The sequence below is a fragment of the Protobothrops mucrosquamatus genome, unplaced genomic scaffold, assembly GCF_001527695.2.
Source record: "Protobothrops mucrosquamatus isolate PMUCROS unplaced genomic scaffold, P.Mucros_1.0 scaffold393, whole genome shotgun sequence".
NCBI lineage: Eukaryota > Metazoa > Chordata > Lepidosauria > Squamata > Viperidae > Protobothrops > Protobothrops mucrosquamatus.
The window spans coordinates 523218-539855 of NW_015386724.1; the positions used below are offsets into that span (position 1 = coordinate 523218).

The following is a 16638-nucleotide window of genomic DNA, read 5'->3' on the forward strand; positions in this document are numbered from 1 at the left end:
TCAAACTAGTTTGCTTTTGTCTTCCTAAGCTGAGAGAATGAGTGGTCCAAGATCACTGAGCTGGCTTCATGCCTAATACAGAACTAGAATTCATGGTCTCCTGGTTCTAGCCTGGTGCCTTAATCACCACACCAAAATGACTCTCCATTACAAACTTGCATCTCTCTCTATTAATGAAATATGCAAGAATCTCTCATCTGCTCTGTCGGTGTGACAGGTATTAGTTCACTGCCCAAAGAATGCTTGTTAAGATCAAAAACTGCATGTGCACTTCTACAGATATGCAGGAACAAAACCAATCTACTTGCTTATTCGCTCCTAAATGTACAATGGAAATGGAAAAGTACACAGAGATAATAAAGTTACCTTATCTTCAATCTTGTTTTTTCTCTAAGAACACAAAGGAGGGGAAATGTTAAAATAGGAGCGGCATTGGCTTTTGGGTGCAATTCAGTGTGCTGGTTGTCCCTTTTAAAGCCCTTCATGGTTCAGGGTCTGGATATCCATGGGTCTGCTTTCCTGAATATCTGTCCATAGATCAAGCAAGTGAGCTTTCTTTATGTCCCCATTCCTCAAATGTTCATTCAATCCTTCTTTTTAGCATTTAGGGAGTTGACTAAAATCTGGTTATTTAAACAGATCCTGAGGTCTAAATGATTGTTTTTCCCCTCTCGAGTGATTGGAATTATTTATTATGTTTTTCTGATGATATTTAATGCCTGGGTTTTATATAGGCAATTTTATTGATTTGTTTGCATGACTGTATATTGTCTTTTGCTTTTATCCCAGTGGGAATTGTACATCATTCAGAATTCCTTTGGATTGGACAAGCCTATAGCCTTATACTATAATTAACATCAAATAAAGTATGTGCTTTTTGTTGATCTTTTTTTTTTATAGATATTTTATTGGTTTTTAACTATAACAATCTCCAGTGCCTGGTGTACAGCGTGTTGTCTTGGTTTATATTTTAACAAGAAAAAAAGGACAGTAATAATTAATTAGCAGTCAATAATGATTAAATTTGATAATTCCATAGTTAATATATTAATTAATGATACATTTCTTTGATCTTCCCTTCTCCCATTTGTATTTTCCTTCTTCAACCTTAGCCAAAATATAATTCTTAATATTTTCAATATATAAATGATTAGGTATAGGAATTTTTTATTTTTATACAAATAACAATAATCTCTGTATATAACATTTTTTTCAGCTTATATTATTCTCATAACCATCATCTCATTAGTTCAGCATACATCCTATTTTTATAATTTTTGTTCGCTTAGATTCCCTTATATTCAATCTTAAAAATCACACACAAGCTATTATTTCATTTGATCCTTTTCAATACAATTGAGAAGACTCAATAAAATTGAGATTCAGGCCTTCATCAGCATCAATATATATTAATTACACTGTCAAAATAACAGCAACAGATTTTGCTGTCTGGCTGGTGCTATAAAGAATTAATTTGCTTTCATAACTATAAAAGCAAGCAATAAAATACTGATAACATAGTTACTCCAAATATTTCTTACATACTCCACTTGTACAGTGGAGAAATTGTTATTTCATGATGATGTAATCATGTTGTAACTTTTCAGTCGGTACCTATTTCTAAATAGCTGGTTGAGGAATATTAGGCAGTGATTAAAGTGTTTCTTTGACCTGCCTTAGGCTGAGTGAAACTTGCGTCAAGACTAAGATTGATTCTCCACGACATTTACTGTTAATCTGAATGATGTAATATAAATGGGAAGTATCATCCAAATCAGCGACTATAAGACAAAGCACTCACATTAGTTTGCAACTGTTGTTGGAGATAAGTTTTATTCTAGTTTTATATTGCTACCACTTTTTAAAAAGAAATTACCTGGAAAGAAGCCCCTTGGGCTGGTATATATATTATGTTCTACAAGTAACCCTCAATTTAGGACCTTAAAGGAGCCTGCCCATTATGGTTACAAGTGGTGACAGCCATTAAGTGAGATGGCCTAGCTCAGGGGTAGGCAACCTTGGCTCCTTTATGACTCATGGACTTCAACTCCCAGGAACTCTCAGGAATTCTGGGAGTTGAAGTCCATGAGTCATAAAAGAGCCGAGGTTGCCTACCCCTGGCCTAGCTTAATGAACTCCATTCCCTGCTGTTCCTGATGTGGTCATGGAGCAATCACATGGCTCATTAAGCAGACCACAGGGTGCTACATGAGTGCGGGATGCCCAGGGTGACCTAGCATAGGCCCAGGCCTGCCTATCCCAGGCCTTCTAAGGTGTCCCCCACCCCCAAGACACCCCGTGCTTCACTTCCTGCCCTTCAGAGGTCCCCATAGCTTTTGAGCCTGCTTTCTGCTGCCTGAGTCCTTATAGGCCTTTAATCCCCCACTGATTCCCTGCAGGGATTGGGCTTCCTCCATCACCCAACACACACTTCCCTTTTGAAGAGCTACAGAGCTTTCTGTAGCATTGCTCAGACCACATTAGGGAAGCAGAATTTATTGTTTAATTGCTTGGCCATACAGTGCAATTCCAGAAGAGGTCATCATTTCCCAAGTGACAACAATTCAAAATGGCTGCTCAGAATATGGCGGCTGCTTCCAGAATTGCACTACATAGCTACACAACAAGCAATCTATTTTGTTTCCATAACCCAAGCTCTGGAGATCTTTAAAAAGTAAGTAAGGAGGAGGATGTGGGCCCGGTGGGCTGGGAAGCAGGCCTGAGGCGGGGGGCAATGGGATAGAGATGGGAGGGCAGTCTGGCAGTATCCCTGTGGTCAGAAAGGGCAAATAACTGGGAGTGCTGCAGCGGCCATAACTTTGGAACCAGGTCATAAGTAGCTTTGGGGGGGATCCTCCGTAACTTTGAATGTTGCTAAGTGACCAGTCTTTAAGCGAAGACTACCTGGAAGTGCAACTGGAGCTCTAATTATCATTTATAGATGCAAATTCTGAGACAATATTTATAGATATTTTTTTTAAAAAAAAGATTATATGACTGGGTATTATTACTGACATTTGTTGTTGTTAGTTGCGAAGTCGTGTCCGACCCATTGCGACCCCATGGACACGTTCCTCCAGGTCTTCCTGTCTTCTACCATCTTCTGGAGTCCATTTAAGCTCACGCCTACTGCTTCAGTGACTCCATCCAGCCACCTCATTCTCTGTTGTCCCGTTCTTCTATTGCCCTCCATCTTTCCCAGCATTAGGCTCTTCTCCAGTGAGTCCTTCCTTCTCATTAGGTGGCCAAAGTACTTGAGTTTCAACTTCAGGATCTGGCCTTCTAAAGACTGACATACACAGCTGTAATTCTAAATAATATGTTTTTAAAAATGTATTTCAGAGATGATATACCTTTGCCTCAGCTCAACATAATTAAGCTTGGTCCCACACACAAATTCATACATATTCAGGAAAATATGCTAAATTACTGGGGCACAAGGTTCACTGAACACTGATTTACAATCAAGTAAATGCGTATAGGTTTGTGCTACAAACTCCTCTACAACTTCTTCTCATCAATCTAAATTCGCCGTGTTTTTCATATTGTGTTACATACTCAATTTCAAAAGCAGATACAGAATTTTAACATTCATGTTATTGAGTTGACAGAAAAAAAAAAGTTCCATAGAGTCCTTCCATTAAAGAAGGAAGAAACCTTTTATTTTAATCAATCGGCAGAGTTTCAGGCTGTTTACTTTGCACTCATTTTGGCTTCTAGCATTACAATCTTCCTCAAATGATTTATTTTCTTCTTGGAAGAAAGTTCTGCTCTTTTACCACAGATTAAGTAATTCGTACTCCCAGAGGCAGTTGTGTAATCAATACACACCAGGATGTAGCGTGTGAAGACTAGTGATTCATGACTGTTTTCTCAGCACTTTTTTCTTTATTGAGCAAGAGAAAGGGGCCAGCTAATAAACTGACTGCACAAAACTAGAGCTGCCTTTTGAAAGGATTCTTGAGAAGGCAGAGACTGCTGGCAAGAGAAAAGAATGGCTGAAGAAAGTAACAGTTTACTGCAACAAATTAATAAGCTATTTGATGAGAATAAAGACAACAAGGATGAAGAGCTTTTTGTTACTTTCAAAGGAGTTTTATATCCTAATCGCCTTTGTAGTGCAGAAACTTTTGAAGCCCTGGAAACTATGGAAGCAAGAAAGGATGATATGCTGGTCATTGCTTATCCCAAATGTGGTGAGTATCTATTCTTTCTTTCTTTCTTTCCTTCTTTCTTTCTTTCTTTCTTTCTTTCTTTCTTTCTTTCTTTCTTTCTTTCTTTCTTTCTTTCTTTCTTTCGCAAGGGAAAGAGGAACATTATAGCTTTTTTATCACTTTTTTCAAGTTTATCCCCCATTTTTCTGTCTCGGAGATAATCTCAAGTTTATCTGCAATATATAGACTTCCCCAAAATGACATCCTGGAAATACCTTGAGTTTCAATTGTCATCTCCCTCAGCTATATGGTGGGAGGGTAGCATTTATCAATCCAAAAAACAAATCTAGAAGGAATGTGTTTGGGGAAGGCTGGACAATGGCTGGGCACCAAGTGAAACTGCTCAGCTTTTTGTGATCCTAGAAGTCAATGAATAATTTGCAAAAGCTGCATGTTATATTCTGTTAAAAATTTAACCAAACAAAATACTTTTATTTTTGTGTCCATCCCTCAAAAGTAATGTAAATATGCTTGAGGATGGCATTTACAAAATTTAGATCGTATGATGTCTTACCCTGTTAACTGATCATTTGGGGGGTTTTTTGGCTAAGAAGGACCACCATAGAGGTAGTCCTTGATTTGCAAACATTCATTAGTAACTGTTTGCAGTTATAATAGCACAGAAAAAAGTGAGTTGCAACTGGTCCTCATGCATATGACCGTTGCAGCATCCCCACAGTCATGTTATCAAAGTTCAGATGCTTGGCAATCTGCATGTATTTACAATTGCAGCATTCTGGGATCATGTGATTGTGATTCGTGACGTGCAGTCAATGGAGGAAGCTGGATTCGCTTACCAGCCGCATTAATTACTTAATTACAGTGATTCACTTAACAACTCTGGCAAAAATGGTTGCAAAATCAGATACATCTCACTTAACAATTGCCTTGCTTAGCAACAGAAATTCTGGCCTCATTTGTAATTGTTCGTTAGGACTATCTATATGCAGGGTTTTGTTTTTTTTGTTTTGTTTTTTAAAAAAGCATGTTTTCAGACAGGCTGGCCCCAATCCTTTAAAAAAAAAAATTGGTTTGAAGCTAACTACACCTAATTGAATGCAAAATTTAATTTTTAGAAAAATATTATTTATCAGGAAATAATTTAACAAATATTCCTACCGTAGTTATATCAAGAAAGCTTTTCTGTTGGCTGGACATTGTAATGAGGATATGGTTGGCTGGATCCCAGAGTCATATGTAAGAAGGCAGTGTAGAAATTGGAAAAATAAAGGAAAAATAACACAAGCTTGTATATTGTGGGCCCTAACTCCTGGAACTGGATGAATGACTAGACTGAATTGAGAAGCTTGTGTGTTGAAAAGGCAGGAATTCAGACCGAGAGTACTCCTTGATTGCTCCTTGCCCCTGGCACCACAGGGAGCCAAAGCACTCTCAGTTGTTCCTGTCACTATGAATAGTGCAAAACAGGGACAGCCTGGCCACAGTAATTCAGACTTTGGTCATTGACCACATTCCAACAAAGCGGAACTGCCTCTCTGAATGACATACAACTTCCGAAGATGGCAAAATGCAGTTTCTAGATAACACCCAGAACTCAAGCAAATATTATGGCGTTTATAGAATGTTTTGCCTTTCCGTGCCTTTGGCTCCTGGGCTTCTTTGAAGAGACAAAGAAGCCCTTTGATATTTTTCTCAGTTGTCCCTCAATGGATTTATTTTCTTACATAAAATGAGACAGATCCACACCATAAGGATTACTATTGAGGCCTGGAACAAAGACCTGTATGCAAACAATTTAATTTTTCTTTTGCATGAAGTGGGAAGCAAGATTTGGGGCAGCTCAAGTTAAAGCAATGGTTCTTTGCTTTTGTTCTCAGCATTTTAAAGTTGGCAGATTTAAGGATGGTTGTGGATCGTCTTCAGGCTGCTGTTGGACTGGGAAGTGGAAGAAATGGTGGGGTCAGGATACTATAGAGAACCTCCTGTGACACATCTACTGTAAATCTACTGCAATCTTGCACTAAGGCTGTTTGAACATTTTATCCCAGTTGGTGACTTAGAGGTCTTCCCCAAATTCAGCACCATGTACTTAAAAAAGGAATCAACAGAGGTGCTGTCTCACCTTTGACCTTTAGAGGACCTATGAAAAAGAGGCAAGGGAAGGAAGAAAAGAGAAAAGATGACGTTTCGTAAAGAGGTAAGGAAGGTATTGAAAGCACCAGGAGATGATGATGGTGGTGATGCCTCCTTGGGAAGGACTCAGTAGGTGAATAAAAATGCCAAATCCAGTCTAAACATCTGGCTGACAGTGCAGCCAACCATAATAATAATAATAATTTTATTAAATTTGTATGCTGCCCAACTCTCAACGACTCAATGTGAAGATAGAATAACAGTAAAATGGATGCATGGATGGAGCAATTATAAGAGCACAAATGCCTACAAACCCCAAGAAGGCACCTGACTCAGCCTCTACTGGTGCTACTGGTTGAACTCTAGCTAGTATGGGCTGTGTATATCAGGATCACTGCCTGCTTGTCACTTGGATCTCGGGTGAAACAGCAAACCTGAGATTCACTTTCTAGTTACTCACTTTCTACCAAAAGTGAATAAATATTAAGTATTATATCCAACTTTTAAGTTTTATATCCAAGCAGTGTCAACACATCACAAAATGTACAAGCTAAAGTCTAAATTTTCTAGACTTTTCTCAATCATGGCCCAGTGGTGGTTGGCATGCTTCCCTGGATTCAAGAAAACATGTTTGGGTTTGTGCTCGTGGTTATAAGGTTAATGCAATCTGTAATCTAAATGCAGCTTACCTGTTTTCTCTTGTAGGTACCAACTGGGTATTTCAAATTCTAACTGAAATGGTAGCTGCAATTTCTAGTAATAAGGAGTTATCACTACCAAAACACCACTTATTGCTTGAATTTGGAGGCCCAGAAAAATTCCTGGTCAGTATGAATTCAGTCTTTGCCTAGAATAATATAAGTGGTTAAATAAGCTGGATAATTTATCCTGCTTCAACATATGGCAGCACCAGAGCTGAGTTTAACTGATTGGACCCTAGAGTCCTGGTTGTAAGCTACACTGAGGATCTGAAAAAAATATTCTTGTGTAAGAAAATGCCAGATTGTCGTGAGCCAGAAAAAGCGACATATATGCATTCATGTAAGTCATCAGGAAGTGAAGTCAGACCTGAAGATGATTTTATTTTTATTTGACAATCTACAGCACAGCTCCAATATATATTACTGCATTGTTTTGATAGAGTTAGAATCTTTGGATTTATGAGCCTGTTCTAGATGAGGGTTAAAGAAACAGAAAATCTGACAGAGATACTGAGATGCAAATTCTGTTTAAAAGCCTTTCAAAGTTACCGTATTTTACTTAGCCATTCCAAGGGTTTTGAAAGAATGTACTTCTAACTAACCAGCCTAATCTCCAGTCTGGTTTTATGTTTTGGTATGTTTGTGGAATTGCTTTGTGTATGCAAAAGAAATATGTAAGTTGAGCTGCCTCTCCAAAGCAGAAGGCAGGCCAGGAGACTTGGGTTACAGACAGAGGAGATTTGGGTGGTCATTAATACCATCTACATAACAAAGAAGCTAATGTGGATTTGCTAATGCAGTTATGTTTGCAGCAAACTGAACAGGTAATCCTCAGTTATGATCACAATTGAGCCCAAAATTCTTCAGCAGAATTTTAGCATCTTTTGGTTTTATTTCAGAAAATGAAAGAACAACCATCTCCCCGTTATTTTGTAACTCATCTCCATTATGATAACATTCCAAAATCCTTTCTGGAGAACAAAGTGAAGGTAGGGAACCAATTTCACTGTAAGTACAATTGTCCAACAGAATTACCTGGTCTCATCTCAATATATAGATACTAAATATTATACATTTCTGAAGGTCACAAAAAATTTAGCTCTCCTATATCCTCAACATGGTTAAAAGCAATACTTCTATTATGATCGATGAATTAAACCATAATATAAATAATCATATCTTTTTCTTCAATATTTATCCAAAGTAATTGAAATTCTGAAGATTTCTTCAATTAAGAATGTTATTGAGACATACACTCAACATATGTACCATATATTGCTGTTCCCATTTTCTCTCTCTCTTTCTTTCTTTCTTTCTTTCTTTCTTTCTTTCTTTCTTTCTTTCTTTCTTTCTTTCTTTCTTTCTTTCTTTCTTTCTTTCTTTCTTTCTTTCTTTCTCATTCATTCATTCATTCATTCATTCATTCATTCATTCATTCATTCATTTTAAATGCTGCCCATCTCCCTGTTAAGGCAACTTGATGTAGCTATCTTCCTTGTAGTATAGAAATACCTCTTCAATCTTACTGGGAGTAAAGGGGTGGTAATCTTGCATATTATAACAACTTCCCACTCTGAATTTGCATTTATATCAAAAAAAGCCTGAAGCTCCAAGGCTCTATTGCTCTGATATCTTAAAATGTTGCTACATATTGTGAAGTTGAATAAAATAATTGAAGCCAAGTCAAAAACATTTGATTACATTTACATGTACCTACATTTACAATTAACTTTAAATAAAATGTTTTTGTCTTGGCCCCATATATAACTGTTTAGGGTGTGATTCTTGGTATGCCACCATTCAAAGGCCAAATGCAAATTTTGGCATAGAAAACACAACCCTGATTTATGTCTTAGTTTCATTATATAAACACTGCGAATATCTACTGGCCGTTTATAATTCTTTTAAGTCATGTTTAATTATCATATATCTGTTTAAACAGATGCTAGTGGTATTTCGAAATCCCAAAGATACAGCTACATCCTATTATCATTTTTGCAACAAAAATCCTTTGCTTCCTAATGCCAGTTCCTGGGATGATTTCTTTCAAAAGTTTATGAATGGTGAAGGTATGTTATCTTTATTTATTTATAAAATATATCGGTTGCCATCTTACCATAAGGTAATTCTGGGTGGCTTACAGTAAAAAAAATATTTACATTAAACATAAATTAAAACCAAAGATTAAAATATAAGGGCACGTGAAGAGCGCACGGGGAGGGGAGTGGGGAGGGAGGTGGGATCTGTTGTTACTACTCAATCAACCATCTCCAATATGCTGTTTCCCCATTGGTGCCCCAGGCCAACTGGCAGAGCCAGCTCTTTAGGCCCTGACAAAAGGATAAGAGGACTAGGGCCAACCTCACATCCTCACAATCTCAATATGTATTCCTTTTGATCTTCTCAAAGCCTCTCATCTATAATTCTGTTTAGCCTGAAAATATTTTCCGTTAAATTTAAATCTGGTCCTATCTAAGTGATTGCATAGATTAGAACATAACTTTTTTTTCTTTAATACAAAGGAAGTATTTTATTGGGACTTGAACTTCAAAAAGCTGTCCATTATTTATGTTTTTAGCATATTTCTTATTTCAAGCTAGTTCTTCTTATACATTTTAATACCAGTAGTAAAACTAACATGCATGAGCAACTTTAAAATGGCAATTTATTTAATTCATATGGTATATAAGAAGCAAACTGCTGTAGCAGTCCTGGTTACATAAGTAAAACTACGAATGAGTATATTTGCAATAGGTATACTTTTACTACTTTGGAAAACATTCCAAAGATAATTTGTGTATAAATATTGTAGAAACCACATCATGGCACAGATAGTGATTGTATATATTTCATTTCAGTGGCGTGGAATTCCTACTTTGACCATGCTCTTGCTTGGGACAAATATATGGATGAAGAAAATATAATGATAATCACTTATGAAGAACTGAAAGAAGTAAGCCTTTTAGAAATTAAAATAATATTTGTATTAGACATTCATTTTTCTGTAGCCTGTAGCTATGGAGGAAACCTTCTCCAGCATTCCCCAATACAAGCAACTTCTATATGTGCAAATAGGCATCTATGGGAAAGGGCAAGAAAGGAGCAAGTGTCAAAAAAGTGCATTATAGTATCTTTTTTTTTTTGAAACACATTTTATTGGTTTTTTAAATCTTAGAAAAAGGTGCTCAGGACACACCGTGGTGTTTGGGTAATCACACATTCAACAATAGAACCATATATAAATAAGTCAACTCAATACATTCAATGCCCCCTCTCTATTTCCCTCAACTAGCATAATACGTTTAACATATTCCATTTCTGATTTAAAGTTCTATAACTGCTAAACCTGTTTTAAAACTTTATAAATTTACAATTACCATAATCAAATTTAACTTTAAATCAACAAGTTATCAATTCAGGTATCCCTTACAGCTATATTCTAATTCTTAATCTCTTATATCCCTCTTTTTATCACAAGTCTCATTTATTTCTTCTTCCACTACACAATACATATCCTAATTAAGATAAAATATTAATCTATCCTATACATATATACTCCATCAGTCGATCAATCTCTTTAAAATAACAAAATAGTGTAAGTCTTAACTCATTTCAATTCATTAAACAAAATTCAAATTTCATGTGCCTTATCACATCTATATTATAATACAGAAACATCATCCTACTAATTTAAAACAATTACTTATTAAAACAATCCAACTCTAAAAAGCCAACATTTTTTCCATTCCAATACTTAATGATTTTCATGAAAATAAACCTATTATTCCAAAAAATACATTCTTAATCTAATTAAAACAACTGTTCTAATAATCAACCCTTTTTTTTACTTCTAACTCTAAATCTTAATCCTTAAAACTGTCCATAAATCAACATTGCCTTTAAATCCATTACACAATTTTAAATTTCTCTTTTCAGTCTTATTCTGGCTTTTTTTCTGTGCCAGGCAGGTTTCCATAACCAAGCTTCCCTTTCAGCCAATAGATCTCTCTTCATTGCTTGTAGTGCCCTTTGAAACAATAGGAACCCCATCCTCTGCATTAGGCATCTATTTCTCTCATCCTTAAAGCTTCGTTGCTTTAAAGTTTCCAGTCTCAATCTTTGATTCTTCTGGTCCTCAAAGCTGTAGATGGAATATTTATAAGATAAAATAACTTCATTTATCTCAGTTGTTTCCTTTTCTAGTATGTTTTGATTTATAGAATAGTCAGATGTAGTCTGGAGATCAGTTTGAAGATTTGAAGTACAGCTTCTGGATCTTAATTCTGTAGTAAACTCTTTCACTGTAGCACATATTTCTGCAGTGGCCTCATAAATCTTTTCCAATATAAGTTTACAGTTTAATTGTAAATGAGCTTTCTCCATTTTGGTAGTGATTAAAGAAAGTCTCTTTTTTCTTCTTGTGGAGGCTGTGCTTAATAAAAAATAAACGGTATCCACCCCCACAACTGTCACAGCTGCATCAGCTTATCTTTTCTCTTGAAAAGTAATTTGAAGGTCCATCTATATTCTATTCCATCTCCAAAGAATAGCCAAAAGTTGCAATATTAGATTTTCGCCACTAGATGTCCTCAGTAAGTTGAAAAGAAAACTTTTCCAGACACCATTTTTTCTCCTTTTTTCTTTCTTTTGAAATATAATGTGAAAAAAGAAATAATCTTCCAGCATAAAATGATAGTACAACTCTTAAAAAAAGAAAAAGAATTTTTTTTTCTGTACCCCAAAGCATATGAAAATAAAATATAGTCTTTAAATTTTTTTTGTATTCTTTTGTTCAACGCCTTTCTTCCCAAACATGTAGAAGCTGCTTTTTCTAGCCAGGAAAATAATTCCAACAAGGCTCTTACAGGCAAAAAAAAAAAAGCAAAATAAAATGAAGAGGAGCAGGAAAAAGAAAAAAAAAGTCTCATCCGGATTCACCACAGTGGTTCTTACAGCTTAGATGTTCTTTGACTTGCGGTTTGAAGCGGCAGGTTGATCGGCCATTTTACTGGCCGATCTTCTTCTCCGTTGGCCCTCAGAGATAGCTCGGACAGCTGGAGGAGCCGCCACACCTCCGCAGCCGAGCAAAGCCTCCTCAACAGAAGTCGCACCCTCCAGGGCGACTTTCGACCCGCATAAGGGTCTACCGGCGGAGGGAAACTAGCCGACGAGGAGACAAGTCTCTTCGTACAGCTAGAGGCGCCGCGATCTGGAACTGGAAGTCGCATTATAATATCTTGATGCAAAGCCTATAACTTGTGCCTATTGTCAGGATACAAGTTCAAAAGGATGAAGTTTGCACAATGACATCACCATACATGCATGTCAGTGGTGGGATTCAGCCAGTTCGCACCAGTTTGGCAGAACGAGTAGCTAATTTTTTGTTGCCCAGGCCCAGAACGGACTTCCGGAAGCGGCATCCACACAGAGAACTGGTTGTTCACATATTTGAATCCCACCACTGATGCATGTCCATTTTTTTCACCACTATCATGAATAGTTGCGGACATTCCTGCTTTAGCTGTTCAGACTGATTGCTGTTCAGACTGATCCATATTTATGAGCTGGAATTGGCTCATAAATGGGGAACCCAGCTTAAAAGATCCAAATTTCCTTGCTTTCCCATATAAAATATCCCTGGAGGACAGCATCTGCCAGAAATGGCCAATAGATGCTGGCTGATCCTGTAACATTAATAGAATGATTGGTGAAGCATGCCGGAGTCTATACAGGGTAAAACTACACATTTTGTTGACTGCTTTAGGAGAACAGTGAGGACAACTTTAAGCTGCTTCAGGTATGGTTAGAGATAATGAAGGCAATGGCATGCATTTAAGAGAGTGCAGGGCACAAGTGGGAAAGACTTTCATTTTTTTTATCCTATCAGTATGTGTCATAGGATGACTGGGAAATGAGCTAGGCTGGGTTGACATATAATACTTTGCCACTGTTTGCCACATGTTTTCTTGGTTAATATGATAATCCATAAACTATGCTTTACGAATGGCTAGAATTATTCAACCCACTTAAACCACAAACAAACTTACTTTTAGTGCAGTATAAAAATCTAATCTTGTTCTTGTTTGGTCTCAGTGCTATGCTTTGACTTTTCTGTGTTGCAAAGCTTCATAATTAATATAAAGTGTATTTTCATTATTTAATCTACTTGATATCAAAATTATTTGGGTTAAATATTTTAAAATGAAAATATAAATGGTGTTTCTACAATTAGGGGCAATCCTAATTCAGGCTCTATAAATGCTAATGAGACTGAAGTACATATTAATAATTATATTTGCAAAAATGAAATACATATGTAAATATTTAATATAAACAGCGCAATGTGACCTTCAGAAATTAAAACCTTGTACTATAAACCCTGAAACCCTGAACATAGTAAGTTTCACATCTGCACATCATTTACTTCCTCTCATTAATAAAGACATTAATGCACTATAATACTGTACTGTACTTTTCTACAGCCTGGTTGGGGAATACTGCGAGTTGACGTTCATGCTTTTTACAGTTGCCAATGTTGAGGAACATTGTTCTAACTCATTCCATTCTTGGGTATCAAAGTAGTATACAGGTAGTCCATGCTCAATAACTGTCCCTTTTAGTGATCATTCATTATTAAGGTTCTGAAAATGTAACTTTACAAGTGGTCCTCATACTTAAGACCATCACAGCATCCCCACGATCATGTGATTGAGATTTAGGCCCTTTGCAACTGGAGGGTATTTACAACCTTCACAAAGTCCCATGATCACATTATTTCTTTTTCCATGCTTCACAGCTGGCTTCCAATAAACAGAGTTAATGAAGAAGCCGGCTGTAAAATCCCATCACAATCATGTGATGTCTCCCTTAACAACCATATTGCTTGGCAAACTGAGTTGTGGGTCCCAATTATTATTATTAAATGAAGACTACGTGTATTTGAAATGCTTTTAGAGGTGAAATAATTGATTGTACTATTTTACAGAACTTTCTGGAAGGAGTCAAACAAATTGCTGACTTTTATCAATTCCCTCTCTCTGATGAGATGATTAAGTCTGTTGCAGATAGTGCTACTTTTCAAGAAATGAGCAGGAAATATCCAGAAGTTGTGGGTCAATTTGCTTCTGTTCTTTTCAGAAAAGGTATTATTTATCTCAGGTTTCAAGACAGCTGTTTCTTCAAAGAACACACATGTCCTCTAGTGGACATAATTATTATTAGACGCAAAACTAAGGTTTATGATGTGCTGTAGTATCAGTACTTTGCGGGCCTATTTCAATGTTTTGTTATTCTGCTACATTGCAGAATAGAGGAACAGAAACACTTTAAAAGACCAGCAATGCCTTTTTACTTTTATCATTGTATGTAAAATACAAACCTGATCTAATCTATTTCATTTTTTAAATAAACAGATATAGTCATGAATCCTGCTACCACAGAGGCAACCTAACACCCTTCAAATGTTTTGGACTTTAATTACCCCTATCACCTCATTTGGTTTATTCTCAAGTATCTTAGGCTATAAAGCTTTACTATTTGGAATATCCATTAAATTCAACAGGGCTTATTTCTGAGTACTGTAGAATTATGTATGAATACATTACAAAGCATATAAATTATGCACAATTCCAAATTCCAAAGATGTTTCAAACTATTGAACTTTTATAGATGAGGACATAAATAATTCTTTTTTCATTGATCTTGTACAGGTGAAGTGGGCGATTGGAGAACTTTGTTCACTGAAGCTCAGAGCAAAGAAATGGATGCAAAATTTGAAGCATGTTTAGCTGGGACTAAACTGGGTGCAAAACTAAAATATGATAAATATTGCAAATTTTAAGATATGTACTTTCAAAATAAATTGGGTTTTAGTTATACCTTTTTTAAATGAGAAATTAAATTAATAAACTAATAAAAATAATATATATTTCAAGATTTTTTACTGTTTGGGTTTGCTTTATGTTTACTCAATCTAATTTTAACTTTCAAACAGGAAACAAAGTTTGGGAATCAGCATGTAAATGCTGTAAAGGTGTTATTACAAAATTGTCTTTATTTTTAATAACTGTCATACTTTTAAAAGACAACAATTTTATCCCTTTTGAAACAACATTGTAATTCACAAACACTTTTGTCATATCTAATTCTGCCAAGAGTTAAGAGATTCAACATTTTCTCTTGCTGATATGTTCATTTGACAGAAAATACTGTAGAATAAAGTAGAAGGTATTCTGCTATTCTAGATCTAATCCTTATCATGAGAGAGGGATTGGTTGAAGAAGATACACCTTGGAAAGAAGTATTCATTATATTCCAAAGAGAAACAGCTCAGAAGAGTCAACATTGCATACAAGACATCAGAAGAGAAGATTCTAATGAACTCAACTGGATTTAATCCTTAATGGGAAAAGGGTCTGGGAAGGATAGAAATATGAAAGATAGATATGAAATGCTGAAGGCATAGATGGTCATCGTAAAATAAGCGTGCCCAATTCAACAGAGAGAAAGGATACTAATTTAACATTCAAATGATTATATTTAAACACAAGTGACTAAATTATGAAAATGTTTCATGGTTTTAATTGTTTTTAATTTGTAATGGCTTTTGTTGTTATGTTTTTGGTAAATTTGTGTTTTTTTACTTTGTGCACTATCAAGAGAACATATGCAAGGTGGGTAGCTAAATTTGTTTTTTTAAAGAAGATTTTATTCTGCCTTTTTTTACATACAGTTCAAATCAGCAAATGCTCCTTCCTCCTCCTCTTTTCCCCACAACAACAACCCTGTGAGGTAGTTGGGCAAAGAGATAGTGACTGTCCAAAGTCATCCAGCTATTTTTTCATACCTAAGAACTCACAGTCTCCTGGTTTCCAGGCCAGCACCTTAACCACACCAAACTGGCTCCCTATCTCTCTCTCTCATTTACCAAATAATAAATAAGACTATTCATTTTTTTTGCTTCTGCTGTAAAAATATCTTCAGAACCAGCAAGTTATATTTTTCTCCAGCTTTCCCTAACAAATGTGCAATATATTAACAATAATGACTTTCCATTCAAGATTGCTGCAAAGATTTCTGGGTAATATCTGCAGCATATTTTGTATGCTTGAAACTATTATAATATCTCCTTTCGCAAACACAGTTATCTGTCCCTGCCCACTCATTCATTATCAGAAAACTGAATGAGAGGTTCATACACATCAATGGGTAGAAACATAGGCCATTTTTCAATCATTGATTTAAGCACTACACAACCGTCATTGGCTTTCCATCACCAATCTCCTTCCTGCCTTCTTAGATTCCAAGCTAAGTCATGTTAACCTGATTTCAGGAATAGGTAATTTGGGGGCATTAACTCCCTTTAGCACACCACCAACTGATGCAAAGCACCTCCCCACATCTAATCAACCAAAGAGCACATGGGGTGAACCTAGCATTGTTATACAACTCTACAATTTAGAAACCTCACTAGGAACACTCTAGGCTGGTTACCTACACTTTTATCCCACATGCCATTTGCACATCTCACAAAAAACAAAACAAATTCTAAAGTTTTAAAATAAAATGAAATCTATGGAAAGATGTTCCATAAAATTAAACATTGCCTACAATAATTGCTAAATTCAGCT

General features: G+C 36.0%; 1 protein-coding gene across 1 annotated transcript; it reads left to right on the forward strand.

Moving 5' to 3' along the window:
* Nucleotides 1-3918: 3918 nt before the first annotated feature.
* On the forward strand, nt 3919-14918 carry SULT6B1 (sulfotransferase family 6B member 1). The gene is made up of 7 exons (XM_015815987.1): nt 3919-4196; nt 7014-7132; nt 7909-7998; nt 8952-9078; nt 9868-9962; nt 13995-14151; nt 14719-14918. Exons 1-7 carry the CDS (start codon nt 3995-3997, stop codon nt 14847-14849), a joined length of 921 nt encoding a protein of 306 aa, XP_015671473.1. The 5' UTR covers nt 3919-3994; the 3' UTR covers nt 14850-14918.
* The last annotated feature ends 1720 nt before the right edge of the window (nt 14919-16638 follow it).